Source organism: Silene latifolia, chromosome 11 (genome assembly GCF_048544455.1).
Source record: "Silene latifolia isolate original U9 population chromosome 11, ASM4854445v1, whole genome shotgun sequence".
Classification (NCBI taxonomy): Eukaryota; Viridiplantae; Streptophyta; class Magnoliopsida; order Caryophyllales; family Caryophyllaceae; genus Silene; species Silene latifolia.
The window spans coordinates 48,586,373-48,607,841 of NC_133536.1; the positions used below are offsets into that span (position 1 = coordinate 48,586,373).

At 35.1% G+C, this 21,469-nt stretch overlaps 2 protein-coding genes across 2 annotated transcripts; both read right to left on the bottom strand.

The window, feature by feature from the left end:
• Positions 1–15,793: 15,793 nt before the first annotated feature.
• On the bottom strand, positions 15,794–18,089 carry LOC141611607 (ADP-ribosylation factor-like). Its single transcript, XM_074430184.1, has 5 exons — positions 17,131–18,089; positions 16,866–16,936; positions 16,641–16,760; positions 16,368–16,486; positions 15,794–16,125 (listed from the first exon to the last, which is right to left on the bottom strand). The coding sequence occupies exons 1-5, from the start codon at positions 17,408–17,410 to the stop codon at positions 16,035–16,037; spliced, it is 681 nt and encodes a 226-aa protein (XP_074286285.1). The 5' UTR covers positions 17,411–18,089; the 3' UTR covers positions 15,794–16,034.
• Positions 18,090–18,226: 137 nt separating this feature from the next.
• Positions 18,227–21,200, bottom strand: LOC141611608 (stress enhanced protein 1, chloroplastic). Its single transcript, XM_074430185.1, has 4 exons — positions 21,008–21,200; positions 20,811–20,915; positions 19,499–19,671; positions 18,227–18,501 (listed from the first exon to the last, which is right to left on the bottom strand). The coding sequence occupies exons 1-4, from the start codon at positions 21,051–21,053 to the stop codon at positions 18,397–18,399; spliced, it is 429 nt and encodes a 142-aa protein (XP_074286286.1). The 5' UTR covers positions 21,054–21,200; the 3' UTR covers positions 18,227–18,396.
• Positions 21,201–21,469: the final 269 nt, after the last annotated feature.

Sequence of the window (21,469 nt, forward strand, 5' to 3'; positions counted from 1 at the left end):
GATTTGGGACGTGGGTATGGGGGTTCGAACTGGGGTTGGATGGGTAGAAGCCTAGGTTGGTTAGTGTACTCGAGATCCCAATTCGTAAAGAAAACGGACCCAAAAACCGAGCTATAATCGAGCTCCAAAACGTGTGTTTAAAACGAGTTTTCAATTTTCAAATTCGATTTTTCAAATCAAATAACACATTAAAATGAATGATTTTTCAAATCAAATATATTCATAAAATGATTTTTAAATCAAATATTTATTTTATTTTCAATAAAATAAACTTGAGAAAATAATTCAAAATAATTGAATTAAAACTTTTAATTTAAACATCATTTAAATTAAAAAAAAGGAATAAAACGTTTAAATTAAATATCATTAATAAAACGCTTCATCGACGACGCCCATTCTACATCGTAAAACGAACCCAAACAATGACAATGCCAACTAGTGAATACATGTCGTCCTATCATCATCGGGTGTTTGTCGGGTTCTCTATAAATTCCAATATCGACGGATACGGGTATCTACACTAGCGATCGGGTTCACTAGGTAGTCATCCAAGGGTGAGATTCAATTCATTGATTGAGCAATTTATATTGTTGAAAGTCATACGTTCGGTCGATTCTAATATGTATTTTTAGATCTGAACTTAACATGCGATCACTATTATTAAGTCAGTCTAATTCAATTATCGTGGCCTATTCTAGTCTTAACACGGTCGGTGAAAATCCTAGTTTGCAAGACTAATTAACCAATTCTGATCAGTAATTAATTGGAAGTAAGACAACAATTGAACAACAATCAAGAGCAATTTAACAATCAATTCATTAATTAACCCTTTTCTAACAACCTAGATCCCCTTTCACCCTAGCTTATGAAATTAGCTACGCATATTAATGGTAATAACAACAATAATAATTGTAGAAGACATAATTAAAAGCATAAAAGATGAACAATAAATGAATGATTAATAATAGAAGAAATTTTAACAATAATACCATAATAGAGGAATGCTTAGATCCGAAAGTAAGAATAACAAACTAAACTAAGAGTTTTTAGAGAGAATTTATTGTAAAGTGGCGTAACTAGGGAAAATAAGACGTAGAAATAACTTAGGGTACGAATTGGGTATTTATAATAAAACATAACCGACTTAAGGAAATTGCGGAAAATCTTCAAAGTAGTGAGTACTCGATCGAGCCTGGGTGCACTCGATCGAGTACATTATCAGTTTATCGAGCCTGCTTGGGCTTGATCAAGGACTCTTCCTGTTTCAGCTGTTTTTTTAGTGTTGTCTTCTTCACTTCTCTTCCTTTATTCTTCTAGATTATGTGCCATGCTTCGTGTATTCCTTCATGCCTACTCCGCGATGCTCATTTAATTCCTTTGCTCCATAAATGCATCATTCCTGCATTAAACACCGAATAGCAGAAGTATCGACATTCTAGCATAAAAGGCATGTAATTAATGTAAATAGCACGAAAACCGCATCAAAAGTAACTAAGAGGAGGTATAAATATGTATATAATTATGACTCATCACACCACACAAGGCGTCGTCTTTAGCCACCCTTCTGCCACCAACATGGTCGCCCAAACACCAGTAGACCACCCTACAAAACCCAAGTCAAGGCGAGTACAATTAAGAGTCCAAAACCCGTCTTCCTTCTTACGGTTTCAACCCGACAACCCCAACAAAACGCCCTATAAAACTACCCCACGGTGGTCAACGACGGTCAAGGGCAGTCCTACTAGGGTCGTGGTGGTTCACGGCAGGTCCAAGGTCAACGGTGGGTCATACGGTGGTCAATATACGATGATTAATTTAAATAATACGAGATAGATTATATTATGAGACGGTCTTACCTTGAGGCGATAATATGTTATGAAATTCCTCTACTTTCTCCCTTTAGATCTCTTCTCCCTTTGTTTTTAGTGAATTATTGTGTTTATGATTGTATATGGTCTATGTGGTAAGTCTACCTTGTATATATAGTAGTAGAAAGGAAAGTGGAAGGAAACTTTCTATTTTCAATTATATTTATTATTATTGCATATTACTACTATTATATAATATTATTAGTATAGTATTATATGTATTAGCATCACCGTACTGTTGGAATAAGTGTCCTCCGACAATAATGCGATCACAACTGTCAATCATGATGATCACATGTTTAAATCTCATTTTAAGAATACATGTGGGATGTAATATTTTACTGTCAACTGGTCCACACATATCGGTAATGATTGGCTGACTAGAGTTTGACATTACTGTCGTGCGACGGTGGTGATCAGTTGATCCCCTTAGGTCATACCTAAGGGGTAACACTCTTAATTGATTATTTAATTGATCGTATGTCGATACAGGTTAATTAAATTGCTTAAAATTGACGGACGATTTTGTGAGTATTATTGACGTGTCTTATTGTAATTTGATTAAATAAAGATACGGTCTAAGTGATCGAATTGTTTTATTACTTGGATAAAATTATTGTTTACGAAACAATTGAAACTGAATGAATAATTATTATAAATACAAGACGACGTGATTTATAATTGATAAACCATTTTTGGTACAAGTAATTATGAATTACTAAGTCGATTTTTGTACATGACATATTTTTATTAATACGTTGATTTTTAATATGTTAAAAATACATTACAATTACACATGACTAGTGACATGTGACATGTGACAATTGACAAATGACAAAATATAAAATGGACCTCCCATTTTATGTAAGTGCCGAAAATAAGGAGGGAGTATTAGGTTTAAATTATGTTAATTATGTTTAAGTGGAAAGCATAATCATTAAAACCTAATTCATAGCCATGCACACCTAGTTGCTTTTGTGAAGAGTATCTTGGTCATGCATTGGCCCTAGCCACCCCCCTCATACCCGGTTTTCCCTAGAGAAAAGGCCAATGGTTTTTCTCTTAATTATTCACAATTTTACAACATAATTTCTAGTGTAAGAAATTATAAAAACTCTCTCTATCTCTTATGAAAAATTAGAGAAATAAAATCTCCAAAACCTTCCTCTCTTGGCCGAAATTACAAGAGACCAAAATAATATTTTGGGTCAATTTTAGTAAGATTGATATTGTTCTAGTTCAAATAATATTAATCTTTTAAGAGGTTATCTTGGATATTCATCTTTGGGAGGGATTCTATCTTTGAATCCTTGTTCTTCCATTTGTAAGGAAAGCTCAAGAACAAGTAAGAAGGAGATCTTACTTGTGCCCTTTAATCCGAAACTCCCATAGTAAGAAAGACGATTTCTTCTCTATTTCTATTTATGTTTGCATGCATAAGATCAACAATTTATTATATGATTAAATAATTTCTCACATATATGAATATGTAAATTAATGAGATTAATATTTCCAACAAGCGGTATCATGAGCCTTAGGTTGTTTGCATGCAAATCGGTTATTATTTTTCCGAGTTATAAGATTAACAAACAAAACTTATAAATTTGTGTTTATTATGAAATATCACGAAATTTATTTGCATGTTAAAGTTTCTGGTCCTAAAATGTATTTAGGATATTTTGGTTTATTTATGGATTTTATTGTTCATTTTATATAATATTGGCATTAAAATGTGATTTTTATGATAAAAATGTCATTTTTGGACTAAAAATAGCTAAACTTCTATTTTTCCAGTGGTTTTTGGATATGTTTTCATATATATTATCTACTAATGGCCTGTAAATCTTCATAATAAAATGAGTTGTTATGCTCGAAATATGGATTTTTCAAGTTAAAATCGTATTTAAATGGGAAAATAGGTTAATATGAGTTATATTTCGAATATGGTCATGTAAATTTATTATGTTATCACATGAAATTTTACAAGATGTGTGTAAAATATTTGGCTATAATGAAGTTTTTATGCATGATTTATGAATTTTTGATGAAAAATCACATAAATAGTGACTTTAATTAGTAAAAATGCTAAAACATATTTCATGACTAAGGAAAAACGTCACATGTTGCATTTTATCATATATTTCAGATCTAAAAGTGAAAAGTTGATAAAAATAATTTTTCTCATATTTTATGGTGATAATTGTTAAAATCGATAAACCGCAACATTGTTTTTCTCGATAAATTTTCGAAATTTTTAACCTAAGTTTTGAACGTTATGAGTGTCATGGTATTTTTCCATAATGTTCATGAGGTTAAATTTCAAATTTTGAAATTATTTGAAATTTTTATGATTTAATTTGAAGTTTATAGCATAATTTTGTATTTTTGGTCCATTCATGAACAATATTAAGAAATCTAGGTTAATTATTGTCAAATTTTAGTGGAGACTAATTTTGAGTCCTAAGATGGTTAGGGTAATTAACTTGTACATAAATATGATTTTATGTAATTATTGTGATTTTAAAAGGTTAAATCACGCAAATCCGTAAAAACCGATTAATATACGATATTGGCTCCTTAAAGGCGATTTAGCATAAAATTGGGCATGTTAATACATATTATAATGCTGCATTTTATTTATGATTGTCATATTTTAATTTTATGTAATTTTTAAATTATGTAATTTTACTTAGTATGGCCTTAGTTTTAATTGGTATTACCCGAAATGTATGGGAATATCGATTCGGTTGTAATTTATTGTGATCTCGTATCACCGTTTTGTAATTTAATAGATTTATTTTTATTTTTAATTACAAATGTATAAAGGAAATTATGTAATTTATTATGTAATTTATTTATTCCGGAGTACCTTGAAGACGGTGCCACTCGAGAAGGCGATCCATCAAAGAAAGTATTGCCTTGAAATGCGTGCCAAGACCGAAGTTCAAGGGACCAAAGGAGTTGGTTTCCGAATTTGTAATAGTTTACTAGATTTACTATTCTAGGAAGGCCATACTAGGATTTTATTTATGCTTTGCATTTTATTTATATGTTGCATGCATCGCTAAATCGCCATAACTAAAACATGCATTATCATTTTATCGAGTTTATCGACCGTGTCAATTACAATTATCATAGTTCACCGCTTTATTTCACTTAAAACGTGATAGATAATAAATTGACATGACCTCTCGCTAAAATAAACAATTGAGACTTAGCCTTACCAAAAAGTAGAAACCATGAAAACATATTTCGTGAGGGAGTGCACTCAGCCTTACCGGGGTACAAACCTTGTTACGTAGGGGAGGTGGGTGATAAATGTCTACCCACCGAATTTATAAAGATGAGGGTTGTATTCGGCTTTACCGATGCCCAAGTTGAAGTAAATTTGGATCATGGACACATTTATTCGAAATTTGGGTTGAACTTAACGAAAGTATTCTCGACGGTTGCCGGATGTGTTTCGGGCTAAAGATAAATATTAATGTAAATTTATCGACCAGGAGTTCTAAAAGTAGAATCGATTAAAGAGTTAATCCACCGAGTTATATTGATAAGGGTGGTATTCGGCTTTACCGATGCCTAAGTTAATATGAATTTGGGTCTTGGAATCATTTATCAAAGTTGGGTAGAGGTCACTAGATAAATGCAATAAAACTTGTTTAAATTTAAAATTTACGAGTATTATTATTATTTTGAAAATGACAAATGTTTTATTCCTTTTATTTTGTTTTGTAGACCACTTTTATTTCTCATAACAAATGGCCGAACCAAACACCAACGCCGCACCTCTCACTAATGTTTCATGGCTCTGATCCTTCATAGATCGTTGTAAACTTGAAAAGAATGGGTCAAATTTCTCCGATTGGGATGCCCAACTCAAATTAGCCGCCCAAGGTGACGACAAGCTTCGTTACCTCACTGAGGCCTCTCCACCCGAACCTAATGCTAGGTCGAGTGCCGCCACTAGGGAAGCATATGAGGCTTACCACAAAGAGTCCGCCGCTATGAAAAATGTGTTGATTTTGCGATGGAGGTGGATCTTCAAAGGATAGCCTTTAAAATGGGCACCGCTTATGAAATCTATTCCAAACTTGTGACAATGTTTTCGCAAGCTCCAAGGATCGTCCAATATGAGGCGGCCTCGGCATTCTTTGATCTCGATTTTAAGGAGGGCCAAAAGGTTAGCCCTCACGTGCTCAAATTGTTGGAGCTAGTCGAGACATTGAAACTTCAAAAGGTTGAAATCCCCAAAGAGCTCATTGTAGATAGGATTCTACACTCCTTATCCAAAGTCAAAGCATATGTTCAATTCCGGGTGAATTTTAACATGCAAGACAAGGACGTGTCTCTTGAAGAGTTGCACAAGATACTTGTGCAAGCCGAAAGAGACATGGGGTTAAATGTTAACCCACCTAAGGATGTGCTTAATATAAGCACCAAGAGCAAGGGGAAGTTCAAGAAGAATGGGAAAAAGGGTAAGAGGCAAGCTCCCATGTCCACCAAGGCTAAGACTTTTGAAGCTAGCACTTCCAAGACCAAGAAGGGTCCTCTTGATAAATGCCATTATTGTAATGGTGTTGGACATTGGAAAAGGAATTGTTCCAAGTACCTTGGTGACATCAAAGCTGGAAAGATCACTCCAGTAGGTAAATGACTATCCTTTCTTTTATGTTTCTAATTCAACTATGGTATTTTGATACAAAGTTGTGATAATGTATCCCCTTTTTATTGTAAATAGGGCCTCCTCCAAGCAAAGACAAAGGAAAGGAAAAGCAAGCTTGAGAAATCATCAAGGAGCTAGGAGTAGCTACCAATGAAGCTTGGCTTTTTTATTATTGTCTTATTTTAAGCTGTGTTTCGGATTTTTAGAACTATTTTGATTTCCGTGTTCGACATGGAAATGGTTGATCCTTTCTAAACAATGGTTGTATTTTGGATTATGGTGGCTTGGTTTGCAACCCAAGTCACCCCTTTTATCGTATTTCTTTGTTCTAAAAATTCGTCTTTATATGCTTGCACATAGAAACATATGATCATCTACTTAAAGTGATCTAATAGACAACTATGATGATGGGATTCATTATATGTCCACAAGCTTAAGGCTTGTGTATGATCAATTATAAAGTGATGTTGAGTTGATGAACTCTCCTAAAGAAATGTCAACTACCAAGTACACTCATCAAACCTAAAATCTATTAGTCAATCTATGAGATAGTCCTCCTTCTACTTCAAAATCATTACTTGTGTCTCATAAACTATCTTTGAATTTTTAGTGTATTTATTCTAAAGATAGAGTGAGAGAAAAATGAAGACACAAAGAATACAAAGAATAATTTGTATACTTGAGTAATTGAGATCTACGAAAGAAAGAATGATTTGTATACCTAAATAGATAGTATACACGAATAGATGAGATCTATGGTCTCGAATAGATGAGATCTACATGACAAAAGAGACCAAGTGAAGTAATCAAAAGAATATGTTCTTAAGATAACTACACGAGGAGACCAAAAGAAAGTTTTAGAGAAAAGTCTTAACAAGAGATTTGGCTAGTTTATGAACAACATATGACCAAGAGTTTCAAATATTGATATTTACTTAAGAGCCTAAATGAAACAAAGTTGCATCCTTGAAAATAAATGAGATTTATGACTAAAGGTTGCAAAGAAAGATATGCCGATATCTACAAAAGCTAAGTTAATTGTTAACCACGCTAGTGTCATTACTTAACCTCACTATGAAAATGAAATGGTTAAACCTCCTTCCGGAAAAGGGTATTTTGAGAAGGACGTGTATTAAATGGAATTTCACATTTAAATAATGACATTGCTATGCATCATTATAAAAATGAATGAGCTAGAGATTAAAATCTCTTTCCATAAAGTTTAAGATTGAAATCTCTTCAAAATAGGTATTTTAAAAGGTTATGTTGAGAATATATATGCTTTTAATCTTAATGACTTGGCAAAGAAAAATGTATTTCGATTCTTGAAATGTTTCGATTGAGTAGTCAATTACGAAACATGTGGAATTGAGTGGGAGTTTGAAATTATCATGTGAAGACATGAAATTTAGTGGGAGCAATCATCTTATAAAATTTATAACTCATTGCTCATTGAGCATGACGAGCTAGTACTATCTTTACAAAGAAGTATTTGAGTTTTCAATTCTGGATGAAAATGGACTATGATGAATCCAATCACATCATGGATGTTGGATAGGTATTGAGATATACACATCAAATCAACGAGAAACGTAGGTTATTCATGTCAATGAAAATGGAATTACCATAAGCAGTCATGGTCATTCATTGAACCTAAGAATAGTTGATCACATGATTAAAGATTACTAATGTTTCCGCCATTAATAAAATCATGCACATGTCCAATAATGAATCATATGCTTAAGAGCATGATGAGTCATTGGTAAGCCATAGAAGAATCGTCATGAATTCTCAAGAAGAACTAATGAGCTATTCTAGTGTTTGACAGAACACTCTGTTATGTGACAAGAAGTTGCACATATTGAAATTCGAAAAACACCTAAGGATTTATGAAAATCCTAAGCTAATTAAGCTTAAAGAGAAATAAAAATTTGGAAGGATACTAAGTTATAGTAAGAGGTTACTCAAAACTAGTATTTTCTAATATGCTAGGACTTATGAGAAGTGCTAGGCTAATCATCTTGACAATTGTTGCAAGACCCTACAAAACGTATACCTAGTGCATTACGAGTTGGTAGAACACTTGACCAGTGCAAGTTATATCATCCACCACAATTTGTTGGGTATGAGATAAACAACAAGAAAGTTCTTTCAAGATAAAGAACCTAAACCTAGGTTGGGAACCTAGATGTGTACTTGGTAAGGTTCATGCTATGAGAGATAACATGAGTATAAAGGAAAGTGCAATATAAGAAGTATGAACACATGGACACATGGTATGTTAAACTTCTATTGCAATCAACAAGTGTTTTCACACTTATATACATCACAAGGTAGTAATATTGTATTGACTATCCGAATATGATGTCCACATTTGTCGCTTGAGTTATTATTAACTCACCTTATACTTTGTTACATCCAAACGGGTTGTAGAGACAATTGAACCCCGTTAAAGTGAACAAGGATTAGCATTGTATTCGTCCATATTCACTTGTATGAGGTGACGTCTCGAAGTGACTAGAGTGTGATGCGATTGATGGCAAGTTCAAGTACCATGGAGTCATGTGAGATGACTAGTCGATCACATAGGCAGACTGTTAGGAACACTTTGTCGGGCCTTATGACCGCTTATAGAGTTCTGGCAAATTTATATAGCCTGTTCGTGGCGAGAGCTACTATAGTATTCTAATGAGTCGATTCTTTTGACTAAAGACTGTTCGCCTAAGGTGGCACAGTTTCAGATTAACTTTGATTTATGTTACTACGACTTTCGTAAATGGGGTCAAATGGGCATATTTTGGGTTATGATGGTTGTGGCTAGTCGAAGGGAATAAGGGCGATAGGAATTATCCACCCCTTGTTAGGGTTATAACAATATCTCAGGGCCACTCGAGGAGTAATGAACTGGAAATGCGTGGCCACGATCGGAAGGTATCTATGGTAGATGATTCTGGTCAATCAATTATTCTCTAGATCGAGGAAACCACTCTCGATATGATCACTTGCAAGTACGACCCGAAAGACATCTTGCATTGAGTGAGAGATAATAATAGGACAAGAGAATTGGTGACGCACACTTGTCAAGGACAAGTGGGAGATTGTTGGAATAAGTGTCCTCCGACAATAATGCGATCACAACTGTCGATCATGATGATCACATGTTTAAATCTCATTTTAAGAATACATGTGGGATGTAATATTTTACTGTCAACTGGTCCACACATATCGGTAATGATTGGCTGACTAGAGTTTGACATTACTGTCGTGCGACGGTGGTGATCAGTTGATCCCCTTAGGTCATACCTAAAAGGTAACACTCTTAATTGATTATTTAATTGATCGTATGTCGATACGGGTTAATTAAATTGCTTAAAATTGACGGACGATTTTGTGAGTATTATTGACGTGTCTTATTGTAATTTGATTAAATAAAGATACGGTCTAAGTGATCGAATTATTTTATTACTTGGATAAAATTATTGTTTACGAAACAATTGAAATTGAATGAATAATTTATTATAAATACAAGACATTGTGATTTATAATTTATAAACCATTTTTGGTACAAGTAATTATGAATTACTAAGTCGATTTTTGTACATGACGTATTTTTATTAATACGTTGATTTTTAATATGTTAAAAATACATTACAATTACACATGACTAGTGACATGTGACAATTGACAAATGACAAAATATAAAATGGACCTCCCATTTTATGTAAGTGCCGAAAATAAGGAGGGAGTATTAGGTTTAAATTATGTTAATTATGTTTAAGTGAAAAGCATAATCATTAAAACCTAATTCATAGCCATGCACACCTAGTTGCTTTTGTGAAGAGTATCTTGGTCATGCATTGGCCCTAGCCACCCCCCTCATACCCGGTTTTCCCTAGAGAAAAGGCCAATGGTTTTTCTCTTAATTATTCACAATTTTACAACATAATTTCTAGTGTAAAAAATTATAAAAACTCTCTCTATCTCTTATGAAAAATTAGAGAAATAAAATCTCTAAAACCTTCCTCTCTTGGCCGAAATTACAAGAGACCAAAATAATATTTTGGGTCAATTTTAGTAAGATTGATATTGTTCTAGTTCAAATAATATTAGTCTTTTAAGAGGTTATCTTGGGTATTCATCTTTGGGAGGGATTCTATCTTTGAATCCTTGTTCTTCCATTTGTAAGGAAAGCTTAAGAACAAGTAAGAAGGAGATCTTACTTGTGCCCTTTAATCCGAAACTCCCATAGTAAGAAAGACGATTTCTTCTCTATTTCTATTTATGTTTGCATGCATAAGATCAACAATTTATTTTATGATTAAATAATTTCTCACATATATGAATATGTAAATTAATGAGATTAATATTTCCAACACGTACTACACAAGCACACGTGAGCCACACGTCCCATACAACAATCCCGACTCACCAACATTTATTATTTTATTTCCGTCTCACGACACAATTATCTAATTAGTATGATTATTAAATACCTATTAAAATACATTTTTAATATAATTCCACCGTCTGACTAACCATTAACCTTGTCTTAAATATGGAGTATTACAATCTTCCCTCACCCAAAACATCCAATTGGCCGAAATAAACAACTCGGATTAGCCAACTTAAATTCTTTATGAGGTACTTTTATTGTCAAACTATCATAAAAATGTCACAAAATACGGGATGTTACACCTACCCCTCGATTTCCCCTATTAGTAATTTGGTGACGCTTTTTAGAAAAGCAGCTTCTTAACTTTATATATATATTCGTTTTCTTCCAAGCTTGCAACTCACATGCACACGAACTAAGCACATTAACTAGATCACCACGACCTCTTGCAACTGCATGGACCACAACTTCTTCACAACCTTCCACACCAATCCATATTTGCTTAAATTTTAAAGCCCTTCTCGCACCGCCGTCATCTCTCTTCTATTTAGAACCAGTTTAATCGGCGCATGATCCGACCATTCCTGCTCCAAATAGAACAATTTAGAATAAGGAAAAACCTCAAGGCACTCACTTGAGCACATAGCCCTATCAAGCATACTATGTCTGTTATCATCACCTATTTGGCCGTTGTCAAAGGAGAAATTGTACCGTTCCCACATAATATCACGTAACCCACAATCATCCACCGCAGCTTGGAAAAAAGAATCTCATTAAAGTCCCCAATATACACCCATGGCAACGATGATTGTCGAGAAAGGACAGGCAGGAGTTCCCAAGACAAATGTCGATACACCACCGATAACCAACCATAAAAACCCCTTTAGTCTCTACTCCCCTTCTTTTGACCGCACCCGAAATTCCATGCTGTAATGAACTGGCGCAGATACAAAGAAACACTCAACATCCTTTTTCCACATAAAGGCCAAACCTCCCGACCTCCTAACACTATCTACCTCAAGCCCGTCATAACCTTCCAACCTCTCCCTCACCCCTCTCATTTCACGGCCACTAAGCTTAATTTCACATAAGAACGCTAAGGCCGCTGCTTCCTGTAATACCCGGGTCTTTTGAGACTAATAAATGAACCTTAGGATCTGTGATAGGACCCTTGGTGAGATGAGAGACTACTCGGGAGCAAGGGATGACCGTATACTAGACCAAGTATGACCTAGAATAGACCTAGTTGAGAGTGCAATGGACCGAGTGAGTGACACTCGGCCGAGTACGAGCAGTACTCAACCGAGTAGGTGTCAGTCGGCCGAGTACAAGCAATACTCGTTCGAGTGGTCTCGCACTCGATCGAGTGCACTGTGCCAGAACACATGATAAACCAACTCGAGACTTTATTCTACCTAACCCTAATTCATTTCTCCCTTCTCTCTTATGCCTCCAAATCTTCTTCCTTCACTCTAAACCCCTGCTAATCACTTACTCATGGGATTCAAGCATGGTTTTGAAGATCTACACCCTTCTCCTTCATCCTTTTCACCTTGTAAGTTGAGATCTAACATTTTCTATTTCTTATGAACCCTAGCTTTTGGGGGTTTTTTTGGGAGTTGTTACTTAGTAATTATTATGAGTAATATGGGTAATTAAAGGGTAATAATAAGGGGTTTTGTATTATATAAGAGTATAATAATTTTCCAAGGAGAGACTCTAATCCAATCCCCAAATTTCAAGTCGTCTTCCTCATAAGGACCATCTTCGCAGTCTTTTTCCCCATGCTCGATAATCCCACAACCATAGCAGTATAAAGGCAGGCGCTCATACTTGACTTTAAAATTAATCATCTTCCCCGTTTTCATCTTAATAGGAATATAAGCTTTTAAGGGCTTATGAATATCATGCAAATATCGAACCCTAATTGCCCTATCCAACTCCGTATTAGGTCCCACCTCGACACTAATGAACGTCCCCAAGTAGCCTCACTGCCTTCCCCACTCTCTCATTTGAGGTTTTAACAATTTTCCAAGGAGAGACTCTAATCCAATCCCCAAATTTCAAGTCGTCTTCCTCATAAGGACCATCTTCGCAGTCTTTTTCCCCATGCTCGATAATCCCACAACCATAGCAGTATAAAGGCAGGCGCTCATACTTGACTTTAAAATTAATCATCTTCCCCGTTTTCATCTTAATAGGAATATAAGCTTTTAAGGGCTTATGAATATCATGCAAATATCGAACCCTAATTGCCCTATCCAACTCCGTATTAGGTCCCACCTCGACACTAATGAACGTCCCCAAGTAGCCTCCTATTCGCTAAACATTCGAAACATTCGTTCGTCCCGCGATAGGTAAATCATACACCCGCGCCCATATTGGAAAATGAATGAGATGGACGTCAGTGAGTTTACCTTCTTTATTTGGTTCGTTGAAGCACCATATAAACTTGTTGAAGTGCCACGGTTGTCCTTCCAACACCCTAGCTTTATCCCGCTCCGCACCAAAACGAAAGACGAATGTTTTCTCTTTTGCATCAACAACGTTCCCCACTACTGGCTTCGTGGGGTTCCATAATTTGATCATCGTATCAATCCCAGCCTTACATTTGTAGCCCTAGATGCCCATAATTTACCAACAAGCATGATTTTACCCTGAGTGTCTTCGCCATCAATCCTCTCATCCCATTCGAACGAAATCTGATCATTGCCCCTAACCACCCCTTGCGGCTCCTTCCCGTATCAATTATGGCCCCTCGTCTCACTAGTCTCCTGTACCTGCATTGGAAAGTAAAAACAAACGAAAAAAACGAAAGAAATGACCTAACTCACGATTGAAATCGAGAGATAGAGCCTCGAAGAGGAGAAGAAGAGCAAAGAAAAATTTTGACAGAACCTTAGGAACCCGCTAGACGCGTGGCATGTAACACTGGTTTTTGGATTTTATGATACTAGGTTGGGTGCCCGGCTACACCCGGGCTACCTTTATTTAACATTTAAATTTTATTTTCTATGAAATATGATTTCTCTAAATTTGGTTAACACATACATTTACAATTTATCTATTGAAATTATGATGAGAGGTAAAATTAATCAACAAATTATGAGACACGTTCACCTCTTCCGCTGTTAATATTATTACTTTCACTACATCCCCTGTTAATACTATTACGTTCACTACTTCTTCGGTTACTGTTGTTTGTTTTATTATTCCTGCTATTTTTACGGTTAACCCGTTAGTTTTGTCAAGCTCGTATATTTAAATAAATTAATATTTTCTTAAAATCGAATAGTTAGTTAATTTTTCATACTCTTTCCGTTGTTCCTACTGTTACTTTCATTACATGTGTTGTGACTACTATATTACTTTTACTTCTCCCGTCGTCATTATTTTTTCTTTCACTACTCCCGCATTTATTATTGTTAATTTCACTACTCTTGTTGCTGCTAGTATGACTTTCACTACTCCCGTTGTTATATATTATTGTTGCTTTTACTACTCACATATATTTAGTTGTATTAGAGTTATATATTTAAATAAATCTGAAATATTAGATTAGAATATTATTTAAGAGCACTCATTATTATTTACTAATTAAATTACAAATCTAATGAATTATGGAATATTATATTTTTTGGAAATCTCAATTGATTTACTTACCTTTTAATAGTTTCCAAAATATAACATATACTTATATTATATTTATGTAAAATAATTAACATATTTATACTAATTAATACCATAAGTGGGACCCGTTTATTTTAAGGAAACTCGCCATATTCTAATATTCTCTAAATTTATACTTTTAACCAAAACTATATAATATTTGCATTGAAGTCCCTTGTTCGGGTCCATCACACAGCGCTAGCGATTTAAAACTATATAGTATAATTAATGCGTATATATTTATTTAATTACATAGAAGTCCCTTGATTTCTGAAATTAATATATAATATTGATTGATGTGATAAGTTGATTCTTATTTTGAACCTTTTTTTTTTCTGAAAGAATTCTTTTGAACTTTTGGAAAAAGAGAAAAAAAGAACTTCATTTTCAATTAGCAGAATCACAATGAGTTTAGTTTGATACTTTAATTTTCAATTAGGACTAGGGGTGTTAATGAGACGAGACAGCTCGCAAGTTACTTGAGATCGGCTCAGTCAAAGCTCGACTCGTGCGAGCTCGGCTCAGGCTCGGGCTCGGGCTCGACTCGAGAGCTTAACGAGTCAAGCCGAGCAAAGGCTGGCTCGACTCGAAAAGCTCATGAGCGGCTCGAAATTATGTGATTACATAAGATATTGCTCATATTTTGTAAAAATATTTTATCATGATTTAATTTTTGTATCACACATATCAAATTTCTCGCTGATTTGCCAAATATTTTTACATATAACCTTGTAGCCTTGTTATTGAAAATATCGAAAGAAAAAAAATAAAAAAAATAAACAGTTTTATATAGGCTCGATTTAGGCTTGATTTAGGCTCGAGCTCGTGCTAAAGCTCGCAAGCTTTATAACGAACACATTTTTTTCAAGCTCGAGATCGGCTCGAACTCGGGTTTTGGTTCTTGAGCACAAGCCGAGCAAGGCCAAGCTCGGGCTCGGCTCGGATCGTTAGCACCCCTAATTAGGACCATCTTCATTTCGTTAGGAACAATATTTTCTTTTTATGCTCTCTTAACATAATCTTAAACCGTTTAATGTTGGCATAATGTAATCTGGACCGTTCATTTTAGAAAATGGTTATCATCTATCAACTCACTCCAAATTAGATTGACTCAGATGTACATATTTGTATTTGACATAACTCTCATTTAAAAAAAAAAAAAAAATACTCCGTACTAACAACAATTATGAAGAGTAAAACATAGAGTCATACAATGGAGGCATGAATTCTGATTTAAAAACAAATTACAACAATTGTGAACCAAATCATACGGAGTATGAAAGGAAAAAACGTCTGTAATACTTGTACTAAAAAAAAAAACTCTCATGCTGATCTCAAAATCGAATGACGTCCTAAAAAACTTGGTTCTTCCATGCAGGAAAAAAATAATAAAAAGGGAAACAAGAAAAAGAGAGTAAAGAGGGGTTGTTTCAGTGTTTCAGGTAGGCTTGGTACAGAGACACTTGGATAGCCAATTAAGACCTTCATACAGTCCCTGCCCTGATATTGCTGAAGCATTTTGGATGAACCTACAATTCCACCATTCACATTTACTTTTAGATTATGCTGCTTTGAGCTTACCTTAATCATTTTATGCAACTTTAGTAGAGCTGTTTTGGATGCACTAAAAAAGGCCTTAAAAGGGTTGTACAAATGCCCGGCACTTCACCTATCGGAAATCTCTGCTGGCCAGGCAACTATTTTCAAAAGGTAGGTTGTACATGCATCAGAATAGTATGTTAAGAGTAACATGTAGGCGGCCAAAACTCACCAAGTACGTTGACAAAGCAAGTGGAGTCCAAGGTTGTTAGCCACCTCTGAGGCACACATAGCATTTGGAAGGTCTTGCTTGTTGGCTAATATTAAGACTGCTGCATTACGCAGTTCATTCTGATACAAACAAAACAAAACTGTCAGAGGAAGAAAAATAGATAAAGGGATTACCAGTGTCGAACCGGGTACCCTGCTTGTCTACCGGCCATAAAATGACAAAATCCATTTTGGAGTCGGAAAAAAAACCAAGGAAAACACAGTGGTTACTAACCTGACCAAGGATGTGGTGGAGATGATTACGAGCTTCAATGATTCGAGATTTGTCGCTGCTGTCGACCACAAAAATGAGTCCCTGAGTGTTCTGAATATAGTGTCTCCATAATGCTCTTATCTGAGGTATAACATGTAGGAACAGGAAATTTGTTTAGTTATTGAGATCCCTCAATAACTACGATTTCTTGTATAAGGGAGAATGATATAATTGATATTCCAGTACCTTATCCTGACCGCCAATATCCCATACAGCAAAGCTGATGTTCTTGTATTCAACAGTCTCCACATTGAAACCTAACCAATACATCAAAATTTCAGAATTTCATGTACTACACTAGGCTTGCATTTCTAGCAGTAAGCCTAAAAATGTCAGATATTCATGTAGCATGTTTAAGCTTTAAGCTCGGTGGTAATGCACTCCTAAGTGAATGTAACATTCGACAGAAACATACATTAACAGAACTACAAAAACTGTATGGCAGAATTACCAATGGTTGGAAGTGTCGTTACAACTTCTCCAAGCTTGAGCTTGTATAAGATTGTTGTCTTTCCAGATGCGTCAAGCCCAACCATCAGTATCTTCACTGGACGCCTAGAGCCAAGCTTCTTCAGAAGCCGAGACGTGCTTATACCCATGGATGTAGGAACAACTGAAAGAGCAAACCAAGTGGACAGCTCAAAAGATCCAAAACAGTAATAGGAAACCTCACTAAATTCAATTATCACTCTTTTAGAATTAGTAAATGCTAAATACTCGGAAAAAGACATAGGAATAGGATTCTAATTAGGAGAAAGGAATCAAAATGTGTAGCTGATTACCTCATTTTTGCTGTTGCTAAGTACCAACACACCATTTGTTTGACTGTACGATACCCATATTTGTTTCGATAATAACCAACTTCTTCTTTGTGATGAATATTTTTTAGTAGTAGTACGTTTTAGTTTGATTAAACCGAAAGTATCAGTTGAAGCGATTCTCAACACAATTTTTATTATGGATCATTAAGAATATGGTCAACAATTAGTACTACCATTGGAGCGACATTGTTGTATTCTATTATTCATTCCGATCACATAAGATAAATATTAAAAAGAAAATAATTCAATCACATGATTCAAAAACTCATTATTCCACCAAAAAGAAGCATTTTCCTAACATTAAAAATGTTAAAACATCAACTTTCAGGATTTGGGAATCAGTCTCAAAATCTGAAACTTTTGGAAGTCTTTATCAGCTAGCTTGTTCATATCTATTTTTTGAATTTCATTAAAATACAATTATACTTATATGAGACTGAATATTTGAACTATTAAGAAGATGCCTGCAAGTCTGTGATACATTCGCGCTGTAACTTCACATTTCTTTATCTCCAACCTTCAGGCTTCATTAATAATCAAAGATGCTGAATATTAACCTGCAACTTTACAACTGTCATATGCCCTAACCAGAGCTCAAAAGTCGGCTTTAATACTTTTCATAATGAATTTTTATACTTCATCTGGTGGGATAAAACTCCTCAATAGCTTTGCAGTAAGAACTAATCAAATCAGTTACGAGTTGGTAACTGATTGAAATCTGCCAAGTACAAGCCATAACAATTGAACTTCACATATCGAAATATATGTTTACATTAGCATTGTACTCTATACAAAAGGCGCATACTTTTGCAAGCATTGTCGTCAATGAATTGATGTTTCGGTTGGAAAATGAAATAACAGCAATGACTATTACAAGGATGAAATGCTGCTTCTACTCAGTTCTTTGAGGCAGACTGGAATATGAAGACAGCAGTCAGGACACCCACTAGTCCTGTCACTGCCAAAGCGACCGTAGGCAATGGGGATGTAAGCCCGAAGTTCTGCACATTAGGTTGCAAACTAGCATCAGTGTCAAAGGAACTAATACATGCAATAACTCGAGCGATATATATAGTTTCTACATAAAGGCTCTTGTAAAAGTGTTGCACTCGCACATTAAAACCACCAATTAAAGACACATATATGATATACCCATACCATAGGAGCAATATTACTTGTGTAAAACTGCCTTACATATTGTAGTATTTGAGATACATGAACAATGAAAAACTTCGGTTTTGCAAGTCATTTTCCCAACACAACAAAACACAAAAAGTTGAATACCATAGAAACATGAAGTAATGTATTCTATGCAGCGTGGACTTCACAATTTGGATAAATAAAACTAAAAAGTATAATAAGGGAAAAAAACAGGTCTACTGAGTGCCGGCTGCCCGGCTTGCCTATAGGAAAAACTTGTAAAAAAGGAAAGGATAGCTATTAAAACTTCCAAGAGTAATAAAAGTCAAAGAGGTTTAGATCCTTAACGTGATGAATAAATCATCAGCAATGAACCACCAGGCTAATCTTTTCTTATGTCTCTCTCAGATAACACATATTTACTGCTTCCTGGTTGTCGACGGTGGACATGTGCCCTTGCCCATGAGTCCATGACTACAAGGATAAGGTTTGTTGTAAAATTCTTAAGAGGCGTCTAAAAACGGAATGATCAATGGTGAGAATGGAAGCATGCGCTCGAATTCATGAAACACAATTTTTCTAACCATGTGGTAACATTCAACAATAATCCCTATAATCAAGATTCACTAGGTTACGACCTGGAATACATAGTCTTCGAACAGTGGAGCTCATTGTAGGATCTACGCAGAGTTAAAAAGTTCAACTACCACTAGCTTTCTAGAATAAGATTGAAAATTGATGTCGCACTAAGAAAATACCATTGCATAATGAATAAACAAAGTTGCAACAGCTACAGTCTTAAGAATATAAAAAAAAATCTACTAGATTAATGGTGTGCTAAAGATGAAATATCCTTACCTCAAGAAGCCCTTTGCCAGTTGATATTTCAACAGTTAAGGCCAAAGCAAACCCAACCATTGCAAGCCTGCCAAGCCAGACATCCAAGCCACCTCCTTCATTTGAACTTTGTTCACTTCTTACAGACGTTGCTTTTTGCGAAGACTTTGCTCGTACAGAAGTTGTCCTTATCACTGTCAACACATTTACTCAATAAATTTTCACCTACACCACCACCCGTAACAACATTAATCCAGTGCCTTAACCCTGTTTTAACAACAGAGAGAGGTTGTTTCTGGATGACCCGTACTGAAAATTACATTGATAAATGTATCGAATGACATGACTAAATGACTTCACATTACGAAAAAGCTTTTAGCCAGTTTAACGAGTTATTTCGCTTTATTCTATCATAATCAAGAACCAAAGACCGAAAAGAATCACAAACTGTGATGGAGGTTATGTAGTCTTTATCTATATACTTCTTGTCATCTAGTCCCTCCGTCCCGGTCAATTATTGTCCTTTGCTTTTGGCACAAAGACCAAAGAAAGAGGAAGGGCCAATTACTAAATGACAAGTGTAACAATTTGAGTGTGAATGATCAAATTGCTCATCAAGTTCATTCTTAAAGTACTAAGGACAACAATTGACTAAGACATCGCAATATGGAAAAGGACAACAAATGACCGGGACAGAGGGAGTACGTTTGTAAGTGTACTTGGACTTTGTTTTGTTCCATCCCGGACAAAGAATGGGTCTTTTTCAGTTTTGGGGTAATGGGTTATGTAGACTCTCAATCGCTATCTAAAACCAACACCAACATCACCCCAATTCCTCAACGACCCAACAGTCCTCCTATGGTAAGTAAGGGCGTCGCGTGTACGCATATCTTTGTGCTTAATACGGAGCACAAACCGGCTATTAGTATGACCGACTTCTATTTAATACGGAGTACTGGAGTAGTACAGTTTGGTTAGTCATTTTTTACTTATGTCACCATACTCCAATGATGAAGAACAACACTAATAAAACCCAAATTGAGAAGGTTAACTTCTTGAGTTATAGAGTGATTCAACTATTTTCTCCTCTATGAATATGGCTACTCATATTTTGACAATTAACCCTGAATTTCCATCCCTATGTCCACTAATGCAAACTCACCACTAACTAATACTCCCTCTGTCTCAATCATTTGTTTACCTTTGATTAAAATACCACTCGTAAAGAATATAAAAGGTAAACAAACGATTGGGACGGGAGGAGTAACACAAAATTGCAATGAACCTCAACAATCAGCACAGAAGCTAAATGCTAAAGTGAAGCACTTCTTACCAAGTGGAGAGCCACAAACAAAAGAGGTAGAATTCCGAGCAAAACTCGAAGAGGGCAGCTTGGAAAATGCATAAACTTTGGGGGAATTGGAGATACATGATGTATCTGCAATGAAGAGTAAAAAAACAAAAGGGAAAAATATGTTATAGAAAATGTCAGTAGCAGAAATAGAAAAAGAGAGGGAGAGAAAGGTGTACCATAGATGAAGAGGTTGAGAGAAGAAGAGATATGAGTAAGAGACATGGATTTTGAGCAACTCTACTCTCTGGATTGCTATCTTCACCACCACAATTTAGCACAACCAGACGCTTTAAGATATCACAGGGATATTTATTATATGGAACCACAATATCATCTGATTTACTGTCAAACATCTATCTATATTCTACGAGTATATTCTACCTATCTATCTATCTATCTATCTATCTATATTAATTCTCTAAGTTTGTTGTTGACATGGCATTGTATATCGCAAGCATAAATGATGTGGCGGCATCACATCAGTTTTACAATATAAAAAAAAATACTACTTAATAGCATAATTAAAGCACAAATAGAAGTTATATATAGAAGTAAATAATCTATATATATTAATTCTCTAAGTTTGCTGCTGGCATGGCATTGTATATCGTAAGCATAAATGATGTGGCGGCATTACA